Source organism: Herpailurus yagouaroundi, unplaced genomic scaffold, assembly GCF_014898765.1.
Source record: "Herpailurus yagouaroundi ecotype Mexico unplaced genomic scaffold, PumYag 181, whole genome shotgun sequence".
Lineage (NCBI taxonomy): Eukaryota > Metazoa > Chordata > Mammalia > Carnivora > Felidae > Herpailurus > Herpailurus yagouaroundi.
Genome location: NW_024412412.1, coordinates 13,578,644 through 13,605,752, shown reverse-complemented (window position 1 = coordinate 13,605,752; position 27,109 = coordinate 13,578,644). Strand labels below are relative to the sequence as shown.

At 41.9% G+C, this 27,109-nt stretch overlaps 1 protein-coding gene across 11 annotated transcripts in view; it reads right to left on the bottom strand.

Annotated features, from left to right (window-relative positions):
- Window positions 1-27,109, bottom strand: part of TENM3 (teneurin transmembrane protein 3) — a 1,301,596-nt gene that overhangs the window by 78,712 nt on the left and 1,195,775 nt on the right. For 7 of the 11 annotated variants that reach the window (XM_040490383.1, XM_040490387.1, XM_040490391.1 and 4 more), the window contains 3 exons: window positions 6,009-6,035; window positions 4,411-4,431; window positions 3,346-3,492 (listed from right to left, as the gene is read on the bottom strand). In XM_040490383.1, the coding sequence (XP_040346317.1) occupies window positions 3,346-3,492; window positions 4,411-4,431; window positions 6,009-6,035 (195 nt within the window). The remainder of the gene's footprint in view (window positions 1-3,345; window positions 3,493-4,410; window positions 4,432-6,008; window positions 6,036-27,109) is intronic. The other 4 variants (XM_040490392.1, XM_040490393.1, XM_040490386.1 and 1 more) reach the window with 3 other exon arrangements.

The window sequence follows — 27,109 nt, the reverse complement described above, 5'->3', positions numbered from 1 at the left end:
TTGTCACTTCCACCGGGTGACTTAAAAATCTTCTATTCCACTGCCTGCCTTTGTCCAGATGATCTTCCCTAACAACCTCTGTTTGATACCTGGAGCTAGATTTGAGAAGCATGTTGGAGAGGAGCCTGGTTGACTCCATTAAGAGTTGGGATCTTTGTCAGGGCCTGTACTGTAGGTAAAACACTGCCCTTAGTTCTGAAAGGCTGGTGGCCTTACATGCATGACAAGTGTTTGAGCCTTAAAGAAACCGGGTCCAACCGGACAGGAGAGTCACCTCCCACGACACGACCATGTGGGTGTCAGGGGAGTGGCTAAAGATAGATTCCTGCAACCCATTTTATTGGTAGTCTCTTCCTTCCGGGCCTCCTGAAGAATTCCCTCATAAGACTGCTGTCTCTTATGCATTTTAGAGACATAAAGGGGCAGTCGGGCTCTGTGGGCAAAGACGAACACCTGTTTCGTGAGATCTAGATTTTGAGGATCCGTAGGCTTAGGCAGCAGATGGGTCAAGCCGGATTTGGTAAAGAAAAGCACGTTTTAGAGTGAAAGGAGGACGCTTGATCTAAGGAAAAAATGCCACTATCTACCCAAATGTGTTGTCCTTTCTAAAAAAAAAAATTAGGTTTACTTATTTATTTTGAGAGAGACAGAGACAGCGTGCATGGGGGAGGGGCGGGGGGGGGGAGAGAGAGAGAAGCCCAAGCAGGCTCCACGCTGCCAGCGCAGAGCCTGACACGGGGCTTGAACCCACGAACTGTGAGATCATGACCTGAGCTGACACCAAAAGTTGGACGCTTCACTGACTGAGTGACCCCGGGCGCCCCTCTAAAAATTTTTTCATGTATCTTCCTTCTTTAGTTCCGGGGATACTAAGCAATCTTCTTTGTTCTTGTGTCGTATAATGTTGCACAGGCTGAACTAGTGGCTATTCGTATGACATGCGGGCCAGGGCCAAATCAGCCTCGTCATCTGCTCTCCTTCCTCAGTCACTTAGCTCCTTTCTGGCTAATTCATCGTCTGACCAACAGGCTTTGAACAACGGATCTATAGCAGCACGAGTGAGCATACGTCTTGACATTTCAGGTACGGTCCTTATTTTAAACGTTCTGCTGTACTGACCTCACATCATGATACCGATAGCCCACGTACTGGCCAGCTTGTGTGTCTTGACTCGTCTCTATTCACGTAGTCCCCGCTTCAGTTCAAACAACCGTGTAGCTTAGGTTATAAGGCACCCGGGTTAAGATCTCCGGGTATAATACAGCTGGCATTGAGCTACCTTCTCCCAAGATCAACAAAATTAGGTTAGGGACAGGAATACAAATTATAGGAGATAAGTAAAGAATCCACAAGAGGTCTTCCGTCGGCTCAGGTTTCTCCTTGGAGAGGGAAGCCTAGAGATAGCATGGTTTCATGCTAATGAGAATAAACAAAGGGGGAACAGGCCAATTCGCGGCTGATACATTTTGAAGCAAGGGAAAAGCCTCCTTGGCTGATAACCACACTAAAGAGTTGATTAGCCCCTAAATTACTCTGCCATGTCTCTGCAGATCCAGCCCTGCCAGTTGCTTCCCTCGGAGAGAGTCCGTAACCTCCTCGGTGCAATCTCCTTTTAGAAGACAAAACCTGGAATATACGATCAAGGAGGGAGAGAAGGTCTCTCCTCCCTCCCCAGGCAACAGAAAACAATGGGGCAGGGGCTTCTTGGGGAAAAGCAGGGAGGAAAGCTGCCATCTGGGCTGCGGTGGGAGAGGATTAAGGCTGCCATTCCTACAAAGCCCACGGTTAAGGGGGATCGAGGCGACAAGGTATCGTTAGGCAGAAAAGGCTCTGAGGGCTAAGGACCAACGTATCTATCAGGAGCAAAAGGAAAAGAGGCTTTGGCTTAAAATTGTGGCTCAAATTTCTAGATGGTCCAGGTTAAAAAAAATAGGGAAACCTGAAGAGTCTGCTAGCAACTAAGGGGAGAATGGCCGCCGTTGTCAGGAAGACGAGGCACAAACAACATTTGTTTGAGAATGGCGGTAGGCACAAGCTAGTGTGTGCGTGTGTGTGTGTGTGTGTGTGCATGCTGTGCCTGTGTGGGTGCGTGTGTGTGTGTGTGTGTGTGTCCACATGTCTGCGTGCATGTGCACGTGTGCTTGTGTGTGAATGTCTGTGCACGTGCCTGTGTTTGCGCATGTGTGTGTATGTCCACATGCCTGTGTGTGTATGTGTGTGTGCATGTGTATGTGTGTGCATGTGCGTGATGGGGAGGTTGAGGGTTGGTCCTGGTCACTCTGCTTCCTAGAGAACAGTAGTGAGGTCCACTCTATGCAGGAAAGAAAAGACTGTTAAATCTTCCCTGACAACCTCCTATGAATTTCAACGAGGCCAGATGAAAGCAAAAGGAAGACTGAGTAACAGCGGCTGCTACTTACGACTTACTACGTGTCTGCAGCATGCTAAGTACCTTGCATCCAGGCTCTCCCTCAGTCCTTGACCAAACTCTACTGTTGCTATTTTACAGATGAAGCAATTGTCAAGTCTCATAGGCACCGGGCAGAGTGAAGATCTGTCTCCTAAACCTGCACCTTTCCCCACACTCTACTGCTCACGTGGACATTCCCTAAAGAGCAGGTGGAACGAAGGAGCGGGTAGGCAACCATCCTCACTCACAGAGCAAGGGACCGCGGAGCCCCCGATAGGAACCGAATCCCTCCGAAAACTCAGTCCTAAAGCTATGCCCAAACCCAGCAGCTGTCAGGTGCACCTGCTTTCCCGCCGGAGAAGTAATCCCCAGCCCTCCCTCCTTATCCTCCCGAAATTGGAAGACAGCAGCACGGAGGACGGAAGGATGGGCCCAACAGGGGAAAGACTGATTTCTTAACCAAGGGCCTACACTGGGTGGACTATCGCGATTCTCTAGCCGGCTGTGACGTTTAGGATGAAAAGACGCCAAGAACGCAGCTTCAGGGAGATTGTTCTCTTTCCTTCCTACTTGACTTTTCTCCACCCCCGCCTTTCATCCGAAGAGCTTGCGAAGTGCCCCGCGTGTTTTGGAACGTTTAGTTATTAAAACACTGCCCGCGCTGTGGTGAGGAGAGTTGTCACCTGGAGGTGAGGCAAAGCAAGGGAGAACAACGGACTTTATACAGTCAGCAGCGTGGTTCCCTTGCCTTTTCCCTGGATGAGAATCAGCTTGCATTTGTTTCAGAGAAAACAGCAAAATCACTCTATCGGCGCGCCTATGGTTTTCAGTCCACGTCACGTACGGGGATCGGATTTTTTTGGCACCCAGGTAACTGTGTAACTTACGAACCCGCGCTCTGGCACGCGCTTGTTTTCACGCTCCGCATCTCTTACCTCCTTCGTTGTCCTTACTGTCTGTGCAGAGAGTCTCCATGGCCACATCACATCCCGCTCCTCTCCACCCTGGCTGGCAGACACAATGCCAGCCGTTTTGGTCCAGCGTGCATCTCCCATTACTGTTGCACAGACCAGGACAACCCTCTGTCAAAGGAGACAAAGAAGGAAAACACAAGCGATTTGAGGATTGAAAGTTTTCGCACCTAAAATAAACAGATAAGGGACACTTAGTGGGAACAGGCCTTTGTAAACAGCACAAATACTGTAATTGCACATGGATAGAAACAGCAACAGTCTCTAAGGAATCTAATTCTTATCCAAGTGGCATCTTTGATTGGCCTGACCCTTGAGACACCACTTACCTGTGCAGGACAGAAATATATGCGACAATCCGCTAACTAGCTGCAGGCCAGACAAAATTAACTTAATTTTTTTTTTTTTCCTTTGGCAAAGCAGCAAGGTTGATTGTATGGTGTGAAAAAGCACCTCGACAAGGTAATTTCAGAATCCCTGGCATAGATTTTCGATCTCTTGTAAACGGTAGCGGTCACTCATCAGGACGTGCCTTCTTAAAGCACCTCGTTGCTTTAAAAAATTCCCTCTAAATTCAAAAGCGTGGAAGCCGGTATGAGGATGCGAACGATGTTAACAAGAGAACGTTAATTTTATCTGGCCTCAGAGTTGCCGTACCTTCATGTGAAATTACAGTGCATTAAATAAGTGCACAAAGTATAGGCCAGGATTGATGACTATACTTTATGCCAAGAGTACATTCCTTTTCACAGAATAAGCAAAGCCCAGGAAATAGTGAAGCAGCTTTAGCGTCTATTCTAACAAACATCAGGATTCAGGCTGCATACGGATGGGACAGGACCGACAGGATTTCCAACTAAATGTAATAGCTGTGCATATTTGATTACTTAGGACGGACAAAATGAAATACCATAAGGACCACAATAAAACATTGAGAGACTGAACAAAAACACGGTAGTGACGTGCTTCAAGACAGATAGCGAAGAGTGATATTTTGTGACAATCTCCCTAAGGCTTTTATGCTGTTACCTTTATATCCTATCTTGTCTGCTTTTATGGGCAAGGAGGGAAAATTTGGGAAACAATTAAAATAATTTAATATATCCAAAATCTATAATTGTTTCAGTCTAACATGACATTAAAAAAAAAAAAACAATTTTTGCCACTTCCTACTGATGATATCTGGCAGCCAAATGATCTGTTTATGAGGATGACACTTAGGTAAATTCTGGTCTCTGGTGTTCTGGTCTATGAGTGTGATGGGACACTGACAGAAACAAGGATAGAAATGCTCCAAAACTATAAGAATAATGGGCTATTAATCAGAACTCTTTGGAGTGAATTATTTATAATTTGGCGCAAAATACATATTGGCCCAAAGTGCTTGCTATAGCCACTGGGGTTTGTTACCCGGCTTCTTATAATTAGAATGCTACTCTTGTCTAGGTGACGAAATTTAAGGGAACGATCTGTTTAAAGATGTTTGTTTTATGTCTGTATTAAAAGAATTATTCATATATCGGTTTCCCCTCCTCCACTGTGGCACTTGAAATGAAAATATCTCCAAGAGACAGTCTGTCTCTTAAGATTAGAGCTAATAGGCAGAAGAGTGTTCTGACAGTCTCTTGTGGCAAAATGAAATTATACTTATGGATACCATCAGGTCAGGATAGGATTAATTCTGCTGCTTCTTTTCTTTCAGACAATTACCATCTGCATTTATGGATTTTCAATACCTAAAAGGTGAATTTTCCTTCCAAACGTTTTTGTTTTGTTTTTAACGAAAAAGAAAGATTTAATCGTCCCACTGACAGGTGCCGCAGCTGACTGCACGCACCCAAGACTTATTATATGAAAGCCTGGATATTGCCATGAATATTGTCATATTCTAATGAAAAGCACAAACAAGGAATAGAAAATAGGTAATCTGAGGAGAAAGGGGGAGGGAGTTTTCTCTTCTGAAAAAATATTTTCCACCTATTTCTACGAGAACTGAAGAGACGAGAATCTGCTGTTTTCTGCTGAGCCATGTTATCATTTCTGTTTTACGGAATGCACGGTAATTTTGTTGTTTCTCAGAAAATAACAGAACATAAATTATGATATCACATATATTTTGAAACATTTAGAAGAAGCCAAAGAAGTTTCCATATAAGGATAAATGAGATTGCTCTCAACATATATTATCCAGAATCTTCTTTAGATTGACAATTTCTTATTCTGTGATAAGAGAGTAAGCGTTTGTGATTCTTCAAGGCAGAATTTAAGGCTCGTTAGCTGAACTGCCAACAGCGAAGCTCTTAAGGCAAAGAAAAAAAAAAAAAGAAAGAAAGAAGCATAAACAAAAAACAGCAAATATACTGTTATCTTCAGTTTTTGGTTCCGGTGAAAACTAATGCTCTTACATAGGGATGAAATCTGTGATAACCCAAAATTATAAAAATGAGACACAGACACCGAAGTCTCAGTCCTTTAAATCCAAGGCATTTCACATAATGTAAGCCTCATTTATAATTTACAAAAAATATGCATGAGAAACAGTCTAATTTCATACCTGGTATGATCTGATACACAGTTATATATAGAGATATATGGAGATATGTCAACAAAGAGCAAGTATACAGTACCTTTAACTATCTTATCCAAATAGTGAGCTTGAGAAATTAAAAAGGAAAAAAAAGAACAGACAGACATTTCAGAAGTGTCACATGGGACAAGGAAATTTTCAGAATTTACATGCAAATTGAGTAGCTGCAGCCGACATAAGATTCACATCACACGACAGAGATGTACTTCATTATCTTCTAACACTGCAATATATCCACGTTTCAGCTCATGTGGTCATGATTCCAGGAAATACTCCGCATGTGCAAGGACAGTATGCAGGTAACACTACCTTTCCCAGATGTGTTGGAATGCCCCCACCCTGCTCCGTCTTGAGATTATCCTTTAATGGCTAAGTAGAACAAATGGAATTAATTCTTTGTACTTACGAAATTGGGAAATTTACGACGGCGAGGGCTCTTTTCACTAAAGAAGTTGGGAAATTTATAACTATGAGGGCCACAAAGAAACTTTTGGGGGGGGGTAGAAAATAATTCTAACGTTTGCAAGTTCGTTTTTAGCAAAGTAGTTTCGTAAGGGTTGCACAATGAAGGGCGAAAAGGACCACACGGGAGCCCTGGAGGAACCATATACGCGTGTTCTGATGCTGTCTTTCTTCAACCTGAGAGATGAACCCACAGAAATCGTGCTTCCCTCACCTTCTGTCTCGAATGACTTGTGGATTTACAGATTATCAAACTTCCGCGTTGAATAAACAAAAAAGGGAGGTTATTTTGAATCCTTAAGCAAATGGAGCAAACTTACTATACTATGAAAAAGGCACGTGTACACTGTGCAGAGAATGATTACCCAGCAGCCCTTGACCACACAGCGGATGGGCAGTGACGCATCACATACGTGGTCAGTCCGTGAGGAAATACAGACTGTTCCAAGGTCCTGTTTCTTTTCAGGATCCAGCCTGGAATAAGCTGTTTCTCACAACCACTCTGTAGAAACAGTCAGGATTAAGACCGGAGTCTTTCACTGGACCTGTCCATTTAATCTTTCATGAGGTTACAATGAGGCTACACCTTTTCTCTTGAACAGAGGCAGAAATACCTCTCTCGGGCTTCACCAGCAGAGAGACATAATATATTCTTAATAAGCCTGAAATCTGCCTGCTTTGTCAAAATTCATACATCTTTAATGATCTAAAATTGCTTTTCAAAGATGCTTCTGTTGATTATTTTTCGTTACTGACACATGCAAGTGAAAACCGAACTCCTAACAGAATGATTTAAGCTCTAACAGGTTTGGTAGTTCTGTCGTGTGCAGAAACAAAACCATAAGCGGTTCTGACACATGTGTGCCCGTGGATGTAAAAGGATTCTTCATGTTGCCACAGGACTCCATTAGAGGCTTCTGAATTGCATTTAAAAATAAGTGTGTTCATAACTAATTGACAACATACTGCAAGGGAAATTAAGGCGAGGCAACACTCTCAGGTACTACTCGGAAATTATAACTTAATAAAACAATTCTATTTTCAAACGTTGAAACAAAAACGTACCATTGGATAACATCATTCATGTGATTTCTCAATAATCCCTTCCGAACACTATATAATCTAGGAGAGCCTCATAATAGCTCCATGATGATCTAAACAGAAACAAAGTGCCTTTAAAAATTCTGGAGTTTCTGGTTCAGATAGGGTAGTACTTTTGGAGGAATTCTGAATTTATAAAAAGTCATCACGCGGATCCAGCTGGAGAGCTGTTTGCTTTTACATTGGGTCCACTTCAGTTAATGCAACCAAAATAAGGAACGTAATTAATTCTGATCTGGATTAGTAGTTTGAAAGGAGGAATGAATTATTTCTAATCCAGCCAATCCCATTATCTTAGCAAACAATCAATTACACAAAACAGTGGTTTGATTAAAAGTAACGGCAGGTTTCTCATCAGGTCAAGAGAACAACAAAAGTGGTGATGAAATCAGAAAATATATTTAAAATGTATAGCAGGTTAAAATTCATATGCCACTTTAAATATGAAAAATGCTTAACATAAATAAATTGTGCAAACGGTTAAAACCCAACCAAAAGAATAATATCTATACTGAGAAAGAGATACTAAGATTTGCCATTTGCATTTTATATCCTAGGGAGTAACTGTGAGGCTGTTAGTTTAAAACTAATGGAGAAAAGGGGTAAAAACCACCACGTGTATTTTGTCCTCGAAGATTAACATTTCTGACACTACCACAAAAGGCTCGTGCCGCAGAATAAAGATGTTAAAAGGAGATGTCGATAGATGGGGTTCAAATGATTATTAAAAATCATAATTGCAACAATAAAAACATCATTAGATAAGCCACGACAGGAAATAATCAGAAAAATACAGGCAAGTTGTAAGAAGCCATTAGGAACAATAATCGTAAAAATAATACAGTATATTTAAAAATTAATATTCCTAACAGTTGCTGAAACGCACATTAAGTTGCAAAAAAATTGCTTTGAAAACGAATGAGTGTATTCTGACACCAAAACCAAGTCCTTCCTATTAGACCTACTCACCAAAAGTTTCAAATTTGTTTTATAGAAGAAAACTCTTATAAAAATGAGTGCCAGACATATAAAATGGAGCCCTTTTAAAAAACGATTCTCCAGTAAAATGTTGTATTCATAAAACACTTTGCCGGGAGTTTCAATTATTTATCTTTTAAAAAGACCCATGTGGGAATAGGGGATGGGGGGGGGGTATTACCGTATTTCCTGTAAGATAGTGATTCTTAATCTTTCTGGGGTTTCGGGTCAGTGAGAAAAGTAGCAGGAGTTACAGACTCTCCCCTGAGAAACAATGCACACAATGCACACACAAAATGCTATGATTTTAGCTCTTCCATGGGCTCTGGTTCTATAAATCGTAGACTGCGAACACGTGTCTGATGTATTAACGATTTCCAAATTTCTCGTTCTGCTCCAGGTCTCTGTCCCGGTTCACGATAATCCAGGGGACACACATGAAGTGCCGTGATCCCAGCTCTCCTCCCTGAGGAGGATGACAGAGGCTGACTTTGTGCCAGGTACTGCTCTAAGCGCTCCCTCTCATTTGATCTCTCCCACAACCCTGCGATATAAGTACAGCTGATACAGTAAGTGCAGATGCAGAGACTGAAGAGGGAGAGACAGGCGTGCAAGGTCACAGCCTAGCAATCTCGGTCAGCATGCCTCTTCCGGCTCGCAAGTACTTTGCAATTATTCCCGACCTAACATGAAATAGATACTACTTTCTCATCGGCCATAGGGTGCTTCTGCTGTCTCCTAGCTGCCTCCTACAAGGCCTCCTTGGGAAATGGCCTGGTGGATGTAACGTAAATGGCAGAATGCAGACGAGTGAGTGTCTTTCAGACGTCAGAGCTATTTCTTGGTCTTCATTGTCTATTGTCTCTCTTTCCGAATACATTCAGATCCGCAGTCCTCTCTAGAGCGTAACGCATGAGACGACGAGTCGGGTTTCGAGCCCACGCGTTGGCGGTCCCTGGTCTACTTGCTGGATCAGGTGGGCAAAGACTCTGTGAAACCGTAGATGTGGAAGAAAGGTTTGGGTCATCACAAATATTTTCGTGATGGGATGAGCCCATAAACCTGCAGGATCACCAAAGCAAATGAGTGGTACTGTGTCCTTTTCATAGACTCCCCTCTGGGTACTTCTTTTCAAAAAGAACGATTTCTCTTTTCAAAGCTCCTGATGACCGTATCGTCCCACTTCCTGTTTTGGGGAAGATGAATGGAGGTGCACACAAAATGATCTACTCTTGTCTGTACCCCTTTCTAACGATCTGGAGTCTAAGGCCCCTTAGGAGGGACCTTGCTCATATTTAGTCCTGTACGGTTTTTAATTCCTAATGTGTAGACTAGAACGGAATAGCAACACTTTTGGAATTTCTACCTATAGGTTGTCGCCTCGTCTGCTTATCTATCAAAATTATGGGCACCCTCCTCCCTCCATTTCCTTTGGTTATCTGATTGTTCCTTTTTTTTCTCCCTGAGCGCTTCTCATGGAAGAAGTCCAGGGGTATGATCACAAGGGCAAATGTAAAAGGAGAAGGGTTGAATCAAGAACTAGCTGTGATCAATTCATTAAGAGATGCCATAAAAATACAGGCTTTATTGATATATAGATAGAGGAGACCGAGTGTGTAAATCTCCATTAGAAATGTCAACTCCAAGGCCATGCTGATTCCCATATTCCCACTGGCTGGCTCACAAGGGATTCTTAATATCTGCTGAACAAAATGATTAAATGTACTTATTATGGCGGTTCTAGGGTGTCTTACATGTGTTTGCAGCTTTTGAAGAAACTCTTTGAATAATACAGACACAGATATATGACGAATAATAATAATACTTTCTGAGAAAGAACCACGGGTTAGCAATACCTCATTTCCTAAACCCTCCCCCTCCTTCATGCACCTGTTCCTCTCCCTTCGTGCAATCCATCCACCCCAATTACACACAGTAGTATTAACAATAAATACCATTTGCTACTCTAGGTGCTGAAAACTATGCCAAGCACTGTCCATGAGATGCTGACTTAACTGTCACCACCTACAGGGCAACAGGTACTTTTATTATCTTCCCTGGTTCACAAATGAAGAAACTGAGGCACAGTGAAATAACTTCCTCAAGGTCAAAATGCTAGCGAGTGGCAACACCAAAATACCAACCAGGCAGTCCGTGGCCACAGACTTAATAAATAAGTTATATTTACAACAAGAGTCAGAATGGCGTACCCACGTAAGGTAGGTTAGAAGCATCATCTGTTTATGGAATGGTTGATAAATTTACTTGAATGAAAACATAAGACGAAAAAAACCCCGTGGAAATCGTTAATTCAACATTGGCAATTAAAGGGGGGCCCAGGAAGTAAGATCAGAATCCAAACTAATTTGAAATATCAACCTACTGACACAGCTTCATAAGTAAGAGTACCTTATGTAGACTCAAGAGAGCTTTATGATATATGCTATAACCTGTTCATAAAACCCAAAGTTTGAAAAACCAATTGGCAAGATATTAAGACTGAGGGATAAAACCAGGGAAAACTTAAAGCAAGTGAGTTTGAACAACAAAAGGACCGCAGTAGTTAAGGTAAAATTCTGTACCAAGAAATATCTTTTGAGTGGTAATCCTAAAGATAGTTGCCCATTTGAATATGAGGTCAAAGGAGTATATATGTCTGCTTTGAGGAAGAACTGGGATATTTGGAGGTCTACACAGAATATGATTAAGGCCAAGTTTGCTTTCCTTTTACTGTCAAAGGGATTCTTCAAAACACAAAGAAGAAACAAGGGCAAACCAAGTTGGTTGTATATACGTTAGACAGCTCACAAGGGAAAAATGGAAATGGTCTGTGTATACGTTAATTGCTGATGCGTATGGTTATGAACTACTCATGTTGTTTTCACTGTTGACAATATGCTTGGTTGGAGCATATTAAACAGAACAGTATTTTCACTGGGCCACTGAATGGACTCCTGGGCAGAGCCCAGACACAGGCAAATAACACAGAATCCGGAAGCTGGAAGTATTTCTCAGTTTAATTGCAACATTAAAATCTTAAGGGCCCGTCTTCAAGAGAGGATAATTCAATCAGATGGGCACGTAATGAAATCCAGACATATTCTCCACTATGGCGATTACTGCAACGTCCTTGGAATCGAGGACACATTTTAATTTAGCATTGTGTGTTTCCTCATTCTTTATGACACAGACTTAAAAAAATGATTCACATTAGTATCTCATTAAAGTTGTAAGTAGGTATCCTTCTTAGGTTATTCACTACCAGTTCCTGGAGGATGACAGAAAAGCAACAATCTGCAATAAGTACATATTAAATCCATTTATTCCAGCCAGTAAGTGTTTAAATCAGTGTGCAAGCTGCACATCCATTGGTTCCGTGTTCCTTGATTGGGGCCCACTGCCAATTACGGATTACCTTGTCGTAAAGGATTATGGCAGAGATGTAATTTTACATTCCATAAAACAATTTACTCGGGCCCCTGACAATATGTTCTCCCCCCCCGCCATAAAATTCTCAATCTAAGACCAGGATAAAACATCACAAGTATTTTATCCTCTTTAGAAGAGTCACTAAACTTGAACTGTAACGACTAGAAAGTGAGGCTGTGCCAGCAAAAAACAGTTCGTGTGAGTACGTTTGTGGACGTGCGCACGTGCACGTGTTGTTTCAAAGAGCTCTCGCGCCCCTAAAATCGGCAATGCGCTTTTGAAAACAACCTGTTTCAAATAAATTGTTTCTGAAACTTGACATATTTTATTCCTTTTGTGGGTTGGAAATGTGGCGAACAAAGTATCTGTACAAATACACTGCTTCTTCCACGCAGCTGCCCACGCGAAATACCACTTTTCAGTTTGGGACACTAACCTGAGACCTTCTAAAAGAGTGAAATAATATTTTCCCTGATTTAAAGCAGTCCAGAAAAAAAAAAAAACAGGTTCTATGGAAAAGGTGCTCTGCCAGAAACCAAATTTTATAAAGTTAGCCTTGCCGGGCAAAGTGCCATCAGAAGCTGCAAAGCTCTGTAAGGGTAACGGATAGAAAAATATTTGCTATTTTCCTTCCGTGCAGAATTTCCTGCCTGACCGTGAGCTACGTCCACATGATGGAAGGGGCAGGGGGACACTCAAGAGTCCACGCGGCACACTCACTGACGCTGGCACAGACACAGCCACGCAAAGAGATGAGCATTGGTTAGCGTGGGATATGGCCGGCTTGGGGTGGTCTTTGCACACGGCACGACTTCAGCCCCCGGGGCCAGGCCATCCACGTAACCACGTCAGTAGCACGTTTGTACTCCCTGTCTGGGTTCACCGCACGACATAAACAAAACCACACTTTCTGAGGATTTCCTAGATTGAAAAATAATCCGGCTACGTTTTAGCGCCCTGACTGGGGACCGGAACTACCCAGAGACAGCTCAACATTAATCAATACAAATGGTAACGCGAATATTTTTCACGCCAGATGACTATTCGGCTCTTCAATTGATACGATGAACTTGGTTTTGCCAATTATTAGAGTGGCGTTTGTGTGCGCCAAGCAAGTCCAGTGGCAGGAAATCATAAAACTAACCCACTGATCTGATCAACTGCAATGCATATAATTTCTTGGTTGCATTAGTTTTGCCTGTGCATAAAATTTAGTATTTAAGAAAAATGCACAGCATAAGACTTGTAAATAATTGTGCAACATACATCGGGTCTTCCTCTTACTGGTTTTCTCGAACGTATCAGGAAAAACAATAAAAACATAACTGAACAATCTTTACCTCCCCTAGGACAAATGGTAACTTCTTTTGGGAAAGTCATAGATAAATCATAGATGCATCAAAAGTGATTTGCAGAGATAAATCTATCTCATAGATGTAACTCATAGATGCATAGATGCATCAAAAATTATTTACAGAGATTTTATTGGTGGCTGACAGAACAGTGTGCACATAAGTTTAACCTTGGGTTTTGGGGGGTGTCTGGGTGGCTCAGTCAGTTAAGCGCTCGACTTTGGCTCAGGTCACGATCTCACGACTTGTGGGTTTGAGCCCCGTGTCGGCTGTGCTGACAGCTCGGAGTCTGGAGCTTCAAGTTCTGTGTCTCGCTCTCTCTGCCCCTCCCCAACTCGCACTCTGTCTCTGTGTCTCTCAAAAATAAACAAATGTTAAAAAAAAAAAATACATTTGCATGCTGAGCACTACACTTTGCCGGTACTGGTCAAGTACCGGTCTACACATGGGTCAGCCTACTCATTTCAGCCGAGAAAAAAATGGGAAGTAAGTTCAAATTCTGGAAGGAGGCATGCAGAGTCTTCTATCACGGGTTACAATTTTCTTCGGTCTTTCACAATATAAATTAATCTTCCTCAAGCTGTTCTTGCTACTGCGGTTGGTACTCTTATCTTGGCAAACCATGGGTCCAGTCATCAGTTATAATTTCAATTTTGCTGAACTAAAGACGTGAACACGTTATCACTGAGACATCGCTGACATCATTTGTTACCGCACAACAGCCAATCAAACGTGATTCAGCTTTTTGGAATAAAGAACAAATCCCAACTTGTCCTTATAGATTTTGCGTTCCCTCATTAGTCATTGTATTTGAGCCAGGTAAGTCAGTAGTTTCTAAAGGCGTACCAATATCCGTATAGATACAAACACAAGTCACTTTGACGGTAACTACCTGGAAACGAAGGCATTTAAATATCCTCTTTTACACGCATACCTCTGTCATCATATCGCAATTTTGCTGAAAACTTTTCATTTTGTTTTCCGTTATGAAATCGACTGAGCAGACAGGATGGAATACGTGTTGCTAACTTGAGCAAAATGATGTATGTTTGTGCGTCACCATTCCTTACGCCGGGGAAGTCCACTGCGGGCTGAGCAAGCTTCCCCAGGGGCTAGTGGTAGTCATTGCGGGTGATATGCTGGTATATGCAGTCATAACTGACATACGTCTAGGCTCTTACTACGTGGCTTGTATTTACACTGGTCACAGTTCAGAGGATAATGCTTTTAGGGGCAGGAAAGAGTTAGCGTATGGGTAATAAACATATAGATAGTTTTCCCTTTGTTTTTAATGGCGGCTAGATGGTGATTTTTTTTCCCTTGCTTACACCAGTGTATTTGGAGTGGATTACTCACATGCATAATAATCACTCCTGGGGACTCGTCTTAAAAGCCAAGAGTTGGAGTGTATGTGAAAAGCATTATTTTACCCTTCACTGTTCGTGGGGGGGACTAATTAATGAATACCTAACGCCATTAATTCACAATTAGATCACTTATGTTTAACCACATGCTTTCTATGCACACATATATAAATATTAATTTTGAAAAGAATGATAATCATTCAGCATCATAACAATTAAACAGCTGTAACCTGTCTCATGTGTTAAGTGACAGAGCTGCAGGCAAGCTCTGTAAGCAGATGGTCTTACCCACCCATGCTCGATGTTAAAGACTTTTTAAAAAAAGAGGTGTTGACAAATCAGAACAAGTAGGCATAGTTCTAATGCAAATCGGCCAATTTGCAATGTAGATTGCCCTAAAAACTAATTTGGTGTACAGGAAAAAATTAAGCTCTGTTGTTAAAGGAAGACATTATATTACATTTGGATATAGTAGATTCCCCACCAACATAATTATTTGCTAATTTCATTCAACCAACAGAGTTTAATGGAAAAGCAGCTGGCAAAGTATTCATATTTATGGACTTCCTTTGACTGCTCCTTAATTTATCCAAGGCACATGGCGGCTAAACCCCAGAAATAATAGCCATATTTCAGACAGCTGTTTTCCAGCTTCACTAAAGAGGCACTCAAAAAGGAGAGGGTCAGTGAACCAACCCATCATGAAGAAGAGTGATAGGAAAAAAAAACCCAACCTGGCTCTAGTCACACCATAATCTGTGAAGATAATATGTTAAATATGAAAAGGCAGAAGAGTCATGGCTTCTGTATGGACTAACACCGTTAAGAAGCTTGTATTTTAAAAACTGGTAGGTGGAAAAAGAACTGAGCTAAGATGAATAAAGGCTCTCCTCAACTTGTCATATTCGAGAAATGACAGAGATAAAATCTGCCATTGTAAGGATACCAATGTGCCATCGCGGGAAGGAATCCTATCCCTTAAAATTGTGTGCCTCATTCTTCCACCCTTACATTAAACCGAGTGCAAAGTTCTGACTTTTTACTTACTCCCCTGGGGTAATAAGGATCTCTACATATAATGAAAATTACTTAAAATCCACATTAACTCTCCACAGCTACCTGGCTCGAGTTTTAGGGAGAATAGAGATATTAGGAAGAATGGAGTAATCTGACACCACTTACGGTCTGTCTCCTCCCTGCTAGCATTGTTAAACAGCTGACAACATCATGTTTTCACTCCCAAATACCTTGAACCTAAACCTCTCATAGAAGCCTTCTGATGAACTTGGCAAGAGTTGAAAGGAGTGTTTTTCATCTTTATTTCTAGTTAAATTGTATACCCAGTCAACTGAACTTTAAAACCTCCTGTATACTAGATTTTGGTGGAAATTAAGGTCTTGGATGCTTTTTAAGAGATGCGAATCAATGAAGTGTTCCAAGTGGAAAAAAATACCGTAGTATATCAGTAAAGAAACACAATGGCAGGCTGTTAATAAAACAATATAAATTTGACATATAACTGGTGTGTACTCAGACACCATGTCTCTCCATAAACTTTTAAAAGACAATTTAAATTGACCTCAGATGAGAAATGAGGTTTAAAAAGCAAAAGGGGACTCCTGGGTATGGATAGATTCATACTTAAAAAATCTGTTATGGCATCTAACAGTTTTTTTAATGTTTACTTATTTATTTATTTTTTTGTGAGCGAGAGAGAGACAGAGACAGAGAGAGAGAGAAAGAGAGAGTGCGCGCGCGCACGCGGGGGAGGGGCAGAGAGAAAGGGAGACACAGAATCCGAAGCAGGCTCCAGGCTCTGAGCTGTTAGCACAGAGCCCGGCGCAGGGCTTGAACTCACAAGCCATGAGATCATGACCTGAGCCCAAGTTGGACGCTTAACCGACTAAGCCCCCCAGGCGCCCCTACTATTTTAATTCAAAGTTAACAGATTCAAAATTTTCTGTAATATAATAATTATGATTTATAAACTATTCCCCTAAGCACCTGCACAGTAAATCATTTTGGGAGACTAAAAAGAAAAACTAGCTAGAAAACCATTAAGTTCATGGTGGGAAATAAACACAAGATAGTAAAAAAAAAAAAAAAAAAAAAAAAAAAAGGAACCAGGTTGATCAATTCTAAAGAAACCAGGCATATTTCAATGAGATCTAAGCCATCAAAAAACAACATAAATAATCAGCATTTTCTTATAGACTGCTCTGATTTGAGAAAAATGACAGTGGATTTATTCCTCCATTTTTTTCTGAACATACAGCCTTTATAGCCGGTGGCACTTATAGTAAGCTGAGTAGTAGTACGATCAATTTATAGCAGCTATTGAGACCCAAGTAACACCACAGGAGGCAGATGGGAGGGAGAATCTGTACACAAATAACAGTCACAGTATAGAATTCATTATTCTATGACCCTGAAGTACATGAAGCATATTTCTTCTAAAGAACTCAAAATTCCTATGCTTGTAGGCCATGTGTAAATCATCCACATGGAAAGACACATGTTACGTCCAAATACATTCACCCACAAAACAGATACTGCATTCAGAACTGGGTTTTAGAAACTCTAAAAAAAAAAGTCCCTTGGGGCTCCTGGGTGGCGCAGTCGGTTAAGCGTCCGACTTCAGCCGGGTCACGATCTCGCGATCTCGCGGGATCTCGTGATCTCGCGGTCCGGGAGTTCGAGCCCCGCGTCGGGCTCTGGGCTGATGGCTCGGAGCCTGGAGCCTGTTTCCGATTCTGTGTCTCCCTCTCTCTCTGCCCCTCCCCCGTTCATGCTCTGTCTCTCTCTGTCCCAAAAATAAATAAATGTTGAAAAAAAAAATTAAAAAAAAAAAACAAGTCCCTTTTCTAAAGCATAGAACACATTTAACATTTCCCCAAACAATACAACCGTCACTGAAGTTTACCTCTTGGGGACATTGCTACCCTGTGGAGAAAAACTCTGACTCGGCTTTAGGCCACTACCTCTATTTAGTGAGGATAAATTATAGCCTGGAAGATGGGACACAGCAAAAGGGACACTCAAGTGCCTGACGTCAATAGTAAAAGTTGTTTATGTCTATAGTTACTCCCATTCTCGGGGGCAAAGAAACTGATGTCTTGAGAAACAAATCATCAACATGATGAGAGAACATTTATATCAAGATGGCCCTTGGGGCGATGATTTCCCTGACACACAGCAAAGACAGTCACAGTGCAAGTGTTCTGTGAAGATTCAAATACAAATTTTCTTGAGGATTTGTCAGATGAGGGTGTAATTCTCGAGTTGTTTTTTAAACGTGTATTTATTTGTGAGAAGGCGAGAGAGAGAGAGAGAGTGAGCAGGGAAGGGCAGAGGTAGAGAAAGACACAGAAGTCTTTAGTAGGCTCCAGGCTCTGAGCTGTCAGCTCAGAGCCCAGTGCAGGGCTTGAACTCATGAACCGCAAGATCATGACCTGAGCTGAAGTGGGACGCTTAACCAAATGAGCCACCCAGGCGCCCCCGGGGGGATGTCATTCTACCGGGGCTCTTGAGACATTACTTGACTTGTGCAGGCAGGTTAACAACACGAGAGAGGATGGATGGGCTGCTACAAAAAGTTAAAGTCGGAAGTCCCTTCACCAAACGTCAGCAGAGTCAAACTTTAACAACCCTCAAGCTTTACAGGATATGAAGCTTATACATATACAGGCTACCGAGCTCTCCGTGGAAGAAGCCCAGGACCGCCATCGCTGGCTGGCTCTGACTACACTGAGCCCCTGACTTCACGTCCTTTCGTGCTGAAATTGGTACCTGGGAAGGAAAACAAACTGATACAAAAGAACTTACGCGCTGAAGAGAAAAACCACCTGAAGGCTGGACGAATTAAAACATCAAAATAGCCATCCAATACGCCACCCCTTATCCAAGCACTTCTTCACTGAAATGCAGGAAAACGGAACATTGTTCAATTCACTAGTAAAATCAGCATTTATCTTTGTGACGGTTTTAAAAAAGACTGAAACCAGTAGAGGGAGCACTGACAAGGGCCTCCACCATTCAGAAAGGTCAAGGGATTAGTGTTGTGTCTTTAGGAAAGAGGAGACTAAAAGGCCTCATTAAAAAAAAAAAAAATACGCAGGGGCACCTGGCTGGCTCAATCTGTGGAGCATGTGATTCCTGATCTTGGGGTTGTGAGTTCAAGCCCCACAGTGAGTGTAGAGATTACTTAAAAAATAAATAAAACTGCTGCGCCTCAGTGGTTCAGTTGAGTCAGCGTCTGACTTTGGCTCAGGTCATGATCACATGGTTCGGGAGTTCGGGCCCCTGTGTGGGGCTCTGTGCTGACAGTTCAGAACCTGGAGCCGGCTTCGGATTCTGTGTCTCCCACCCTGGCTCTCTCTCTCTCTCTCTCTCTCTCTCTCACTCTCAAACATGAAAAAAAAAATTAAAAAAAAACCAACCCAACCCATTCTGAGGGGATTACAGGATAAAGTACTACATCTAAATAAATAAGACTAAAATGAAAAAATATATATATTAGGAAGCCCCAAATGGGTACTAATGTTATCTCAAAGGAAAAAAACAGACATCTAAAAATCAGCCTGGTTCTCAGAACATGGGTGATACTCAATGAGCTCTAAGGGGCTTTCAAGGTTCTCTTAGGAATCGCTATCCTTTTTGTCACATCAAATTACTTAGAGTCACTGGGACAGCAGAACAGAGAGGATCTTAAGAAGGATCTCTTTTCTGCACACCGCCCAGGAGGCTTCCTGGCTTCTCTGGATTTTGGCCGTCAACCAAGTCGGCTTAGAACTTCCTTCCATTCAACTCCGTGTCTACCGACTCCTGCTGACCCACCCTCCACCACGTTTGACAGATCACGAGGCATCTCTGTCCCCACTCAGTGTGTGTGCAAGTGGAGGGGACTAGCAGTTCTCGTAACCAGCACGGACTCTTGTTTTTCTGTTGGCTAATTCCTCTGCGTGAAGACAAGACTCGGTAGGGAAGAATCAGTCACTGTCAACTTCATGAATCTCAGTCCCCAGACTCTAGCAGCAACTACAGTAACAATAAGTAACATCGACATGGTGTTTATGTTGGGCCAGGAAGTGTCCCAAGTGCTCTTCTCCATGTTTGAAGTCATTTAATGCTCTCAAAGACTCTCTGAGACTCTCTATTTCCATTCCCACTTTACAGATGAGGAAAATGTAGCACAGGGAGCTTAAGTGACTTCCCCGAGATCACACAGTTATCAAGTCATAGAGCTGGGAACAGAGGTGGATGCAGGTTTTATGGGGTCTGAAATTATACATCTTGGGGGGCTCTCATTAAGAAAAAGAGTACCAAGGGCACCTGGGTGGCTCAGCTGGTTAAGCATCCAACTCTTAATTTCGACTCAGGTCATGATCTCATGGTTTGTGAGATTTAGCCTCGAGTTGGGCTCTGAGCTGAAAGTGTCCTAGGAACCTGCTTAGGGTTCTCTCTCTCTCTACCTCCCCCTCTCTCTGCACTCCCTGGCATGCTCTCTCTCTCTCTCTCTTGCTCTCCCTCTCAAAATAAATACATAAATGAATTTTTAAAAAAAGAAAAGAATACCAAATTATGAATATGAAATTAGGTATAAAATGAGTATTTAGAATAAGAAATCAAAGGAAATTATTTTTGAGCTGAAAACACCACAAATTTCAGAAAAGCATGTAACATTTTTTATTAAGTGCCTGTCATGTCTCTAATAAACATTTCTCCTTCTGTATTTTTGAGCTTTGTTCACTCTTTCAATGTTTCTTTATAAGACAACGATTTTGTAATACTTTCTATAGACCGAACAGAAAGATAATTCAGTCTTTATTCACTGCGACTATTTAATATAGTTTTCATTACTGATAGTTTAGAAAAGTTTCAATTTAATTATTATTAATGTCATATAAATTTTTGGCATTATTGCTAGAAAGGAAGACTTTATTGTATAATAAGCAAATCTTAAACACTCTTTGAATTGATGACATTCATTAACCACTTTGTTGTGATATCCTCACAGAATATTATGACTTTTATATTATCTTTGTCAATATCAGTGTTTCATGTGACATAAACATGAAATTTTTGTCTCGAATGTTCATAAGATTCAGGGATACCCTGCGATGCACGGCACGTGTGACTTCACCCCCTGATGAACTCAATTTCGCAACACTGCTGACATGTTTGCGCCCTAAAAAACGCTAGAATTCTGATCAATTGCTCAAGAGATATATTCGTCAAACGAGAAAATTGTGGCACGTTTGTAATTACAGACATCCCAGTATCAAGTGTATCTCTGACAGGAGAAATTAGGCATTTTTGATTAGGCACTTTTACAACATAGCTGATGACGAGAGGAATTTTTCACAGACTAACTTCCGTTTCCATACATTTCGAACATTATTTCTCCTCCACTACCTATCTACTTCTGGTGCAGGGCTCCACAGGACTAATTCATAGCTTCATATAATCTCTGACCCTGTGCTTTCATGTCAGTAGGTGAGGCAGCGGGTGGTAGGAATATTCCGGGATGGCTAGCAATAACAACCACAGACAGCAATGATTTCACACCTCATAAATATATCCAATTAAATCTAAACTAAATGTATCCCCAGCTCAGAGCCTCCTTAGCTGAATCCTCAAAGTGCCCATAGTCATTCCAGTGTCATCCTACTCAAGGAAAAGTGTGATGGAAAGCAAGTCGAAAAGGAAATAGATGAAGGCCCTAACTGATTTGCAAGTTTCTGGTGAACATGTGACCATATAACCCCGCGGTCCTCTCGCAAGAAAGGCCCGCACCAGCGAGGTGGTCCAGTTCTCTCTGAGGCTTCAGCTTTACCAGATTCACGACAAGTATGTCGCTGGCCCCGCCAGGGACTCAGGTGGGAGGCAGTGGAGACCCCTTTTGTAGCCACTCCATCACTCTGACAGACGGGAAGCCAGATGTCTCCCAGAGGGCTCATTGGCAGGTGTAATGTGGTACCCTGTATTCATTTAAGGGGGGACTTACGAAGTTTCAGTACAAATGCAGAAAGATACTTGCAGAATTTCCACATTCTGTATTATTGTCAATATGATTCCCAACTTGGGAACACTGCAAAAGTTACAAAGAATATCGATTTTGTAATCTAAGGGAAGTATCAGAGTGTATCCGAGTGGTCACTTGTGAAACCAAATCGTCACCTATTTTAAAAAAAAAAATTTTTTTTAACGTTTATTTATTTTTGAGACAGAGACAGACAGAGCATGAACGGGGGAGGGGCAGAGAGAGAGGGAGACACAGAATCGGAAGCAGGCTCCAGGCTCTGAGCCATCAGCCCAGAGCCCGACGCGGGGCTCGAACTCACGGACCGCGAGATCATGACCTAGGCCGAAGTCGGACGCTTAACCGACTGAGCCACCCAGGCGCCCCCAGATCGTCACTTATTTTTAAAGGTAACAACGAAAATACTATTCTTTCAGCGTTCTCCAGAGATAAGAACGAGAACAACGAGGCTAAGCTTTGTCCACAATGGTACAGTTTCGTCTTTCTCTCTTTTACCCCCATATTGTTTAGTAGATAACTCCCCAGCTGTGTGTATTTCATTTTCAATTTCTGATCTTCAGCATCCCAAAGCCCAGAGCAACCATAGTATTTAATAGAGGGATGCGGAGTACTGTAAGTCTAAGTTTTGTCTGAGCAAACAAAGCATGTCTTTGTGATCATTAATGATCCTGTTTCCCAATGTACTAAAGAATTAGAATAAAAACAAATAGCTGGTCTTTTGTAGCTTAAAGGAATTAGGATTTCCCCTAGGCCAAATCTCCATTTGAATTGCCTGAAAGTACATGAAAATCAATGTAGCTCAATAAACAACTCTGTGTTGGAGATATCACGAGAAGACAAATACCAAATAGACTCCACCTTTCTCTTTCCCTCGCTCCCTTCCCTTCCCTTCCCTTCCCTTCCCTTCCCTTTCTTCTCCTTCTCTTTCTCCCTTCCTCCTTCCCTCCCTCCCTCCCTTTCTTTCTCAAAGCAACACCTCTCAAAACCCTCAACTCAAACATATTAACTTCTTGTTGAGCCATATCCATTTTGAGACTAGGTTACATTTTATAACAATGAAATGAAAATTTCACGTTGGACAGCAATTTTGTTTTGTGTCTTTATTTTTGGAAGTCAACATCCAAAACACTGTCTGGATTGCAGCTGTCTCATTTATACTTAACCACAGAATAAGAACTCTAATGTATTTGCCTCCAACACTATTTGCCTCTGTCCCCCTCTCTCTGCCCCTCCCCTGCTTGTGTTGTCTCAAAAATAAATAAACGTTGAGAGAAAAAAACAAGAACAAAAAATGACTTGCCTAAGGTCACAATGATAGAGTAGGCAGTCAGTCAGATACAAGCAGGGAACAAGTGCTTTCCTAGTGATAAAAGGGCTGAAACCAAATACCAAGCAGCAGGGACGGGGACCGGACCCCAGGGGATCCACATGTATTCTCCCCTCTGGTCACAGCCCTACAGTAACCAATAGCTTCATTATACAAGTTACAGTGGATAAATCACAGAGCAGATTTGAAAACACATATTCTTTTTCCTTCCGGAGCCCACGCTTTGTTGTTTTCATCTGTTACCACTAACTTGCGTAAAAAAAATATTAGAATATCACAGATGAGATGATCAGTAATTGCTTAATGGATAAAGAAATAAATGAACAAATGAAAGGTAACAAAGACACGTCAATGCCTTAGGGAGAATAAAAAGCTAAATGCAACAGAACAAAAGGGGAATCCCTTCTTTAAATCTCGCAGTTTTCTAAATAAAGCAGAAATCAAGAAATTCTAGAACCACGAGAGACCTCAAGGGGTCCTTCAGATAGGGACACGACTCAAGAGACTTGATGCATGGAAAAAAGTTACCAGAAATTCCCCTCTTAAAAACATTCCTCAAATTAACAAAAAGAACCAAACAAAACCCCCAGTGTTTCACGCCTAAATGATTACGGTATTCCCAAAGCTTCCAGGAACCGAGATTAAAACCTTTCTTTGGGATCTTGCGTCAGGATTTAAATACGTCTTCCAACAGGAGGTTCCTCATTGTAGCTAAAAAACATCTTAACAATTTAAGCCCATTTTCTCCATTTCTGTCTGTATGGAAATGGGACACACCAATGGGAAATGCCAATCAACCTCCAGGAGATAATTCACCCATCTACAGACAGATCCCGGCCTTCCCTACCTTCCTAACAACACTTCATTGTAGACAACAATCAATTGAGTCCCCAGCCCTGCTCCCCTCGCCCTTGCAGGTCACAATCTCATCTATAACCTCCAGTGCTCTCAGCGACAAAGGGAAGGCTATAGGGACGGGTTTTTTTCTCCGCAACTGCTACAAAGAATAGCTCTTGGGGGAAGCTACAGGTTACAAAGACTCAAGATGTGGAAACTTAGGATGTAGCATTGCCCAGAATATTCAGCTGCATTGCGCTTACAAGTTATGTGGATTCTGGTACAACCATCTGTTCAGCAGAGGCTGGCGTGGCATTTGCATCGTTTCTATGGCCCACCAACTCCAGCCACCAGGCCAGAAGAGGAGTTTTCCAGGGTTGCCACGCAAGGATAGGGAGAGTCAAAGCAAAGGAGTTGCCTTTGTGTGGTTATAGATTCTGGTTTCAGTTAAATACATCACCAGTGAGCTTACTGAATTAAGGCCAAGACAAGTATCTCCCAGGTCACAGGTTTGACCTTGATCGATACAGAACTGCTCTGGCCTTGTTTATATAGAGACAGCCATGCAGTATTCCAATCATGTCAACTTTTATTTATAAACCACTTAATTATATTGGGTATATTTTATCTTGCTTCTGGGTCCTCTAAATATTCTTACATCTTTTCTATCTTGTTAGAAACAACAGCAGGAACATGGGTGGGATAATCATTCGACCTTCCCGTGGAATGGTCACATACAAAGGATGATGGTGCTATCACTATTAAAGTATGCTAGTTATACTTGCTAGTCACATTTGATGTGGTTCTCTCATATAACCAACTTCTCTTTATTTATGAAAGGGCCCAACGGTCATAAATGCTTTTATGGGGAGGAAGGGAAAAAATATTTATTTTAAATCATAATATCGCTAAAAGTAGATTTCCCTTTGTTTCATTTTCCATCTGCATGCGTCACTTTTCAAAGTCTAACCCCAGAAAGGAGAAGGACTTGGGACAGTGAACCCAAGGATTAATACGCCCAACTTGCCGAACTCATGATTCACAATGAGAGGAAAATATGAACACACTAATAAAAATAGCAAGATGGAATCTTCTCAGTAGACAGGATGTTCAGTGAACACTCTAAATTCATAACCTATTTTACTATCAAAATGCCTATGGTTTTATGAAAGCATGAACAGTTTATGAAGACAGTAAGATGACTAATGGAGAATATTCTTTGCTTTCTATTGGGAACTTTTGTTTGCTTCTAACTGTTTAATTTCTCCTCCGTCTCTCTTTCAATTAACCTCCCTGTTTGTATTCAATGAGATGGCACATAATATGGAGAAAGAAAAAAAACCTTGCTGATTTATGAGTATTCTTTCATAAAGTGGCAGCTTCTTTTAGCCAGATGTGTAAGTGCTGAAAATGAGAGGGAAATGCACAGCATAGTAACATATCCCAAATGAGAAAACGTACTGTAGTTTCCCGGGTTGTTTAAATCAGTGGCTCACAAAGGCCTCTTTTTAAACGGCCCCTTAGGCTCCGCTGTGGACATACACACAGGTAGTAAGTAGTCGGAAAAAAAGTAATTGGATTTTTGCATGGCAGAACCTGGAATAAGTAGCTCTAACAGCATAGAAGAACAAAACAGTGATCTGAGGTTCCCTGCGTCTTTTAAAAGGTTCACTTTGAAGATTCATTTTTAAATGAGGTAGGTCCTTTACTTCCACATTGTTACTCACATGGACTACAAACGAAACAAAATGAAATAAAACAACAGAAAACGGAACTGTTAACAACCCTAACAAGATATGCTACATTATAATACAAAGAGCTGCGACTAACAGCAACCTCACGTGTTCCCAGATAACTGAAAAACTGTTCAAGGACCGCTCATCTGTGGGAAACTAACCGCGTACTATATGACCAAAGTCAGTGAGGACACCAAGAGAATGACTTACTTAGTAACCGTTGGTTAGCAAGTTAAATTTGCCTATGGAAAACCTTATAGTATACTGCTAGGTTTTCCAAGCTATATATTCATGCCTAGGATACATTCAGTCAAATATATAACATTCCCCCCCCCCCCCAACTAGAATCAATTCACTTCTTATGGGTATGGGGGTGGTGGGGTCATAACACCTGATGGACTGTGATTAGAGGCCTATTTCTCCTGCCCTGCCTCTGGTAGATGGGCATTCTGGGATTTGGGCACAGCGCTGTTTGGTCGCAGGGGTATTATTCTCTGTATGTCCACAGAAAGACCCACAAATTGTGGGGTCAACAGTTTGCTGCTTTAATATAGTTCGCAAATGTAGTTCACACAAACGATAGGCAGCCATTGCCCCAGAAACCTCTCTTGAAGAGTAGAGGACGGGAAAGCCGTATCAAGTTTGTGGAGATAAGCACTCTGGGCACTCACAGCGTTCCTCCGTGGGGACTCGATGCTTCCCGGGATGTAGGTAGGAAGCTCACATTCCACAAGTGAGCCGCTAAGGGTGTTTCCCAGGTAAATGTTAACACCACAGGCCTGATCTGGAGATCCTTGGCAGGCATTTGGAAAACTGGCCGTTCTCTACAGTGCTTTTGCCTACCAGGAGAATCTCTTCTTCTGAGAATCTGGAATTTTGGTGGTTGCGGCTGACAGAGGCTACCTCTTGGAGCGGCCCTATTAAAAACCTCTCAGTCTCAAATGCGCTACCCTCCGCAGAAGCACGTGTTCCTTGCACACGTGTTGGTGTAGTTCAGTGCTGGAGAAAGGTCCATGCTCCGTGTGACCTCTCCTGGTGGGAGAGAAAGAACACAGGAGGCCTGTGCATGGACTTCTCCAGACACCACCTGATGGCGACGGGTCATTTCCCTTTCGGATAACTATTATGGTCATGAGCACAAGTGCCCCGAGTCCTGGGAGCCCTTCTGTGGATCATCACCTGTGGGGGTGAGGGGATCACCACCCTTAAAACAGATGATAGGAATGTCAGTAAGACTGGAAAAAACCTTACTTCAAGTTCCGTAAAGATACAACTGTGACAATTTATAAAATTATGTGATTTCAACTTTCCCGTGAAAAATTTCCTAGCTAGCCAATTCCTGTAAGCAAGAAAATAAAGCACATGATACTTGTAGCTGCACTGGAAGAAGAAATTTTTTAAGATATTGGGACTCCCTCCAGTTAGCAAATTACACCCTATGGACATAAAACACCATACCTCAAGTTATGCAAATTATGACATTTTTGTAAGGCTGTATCATTTAGAGCTAATA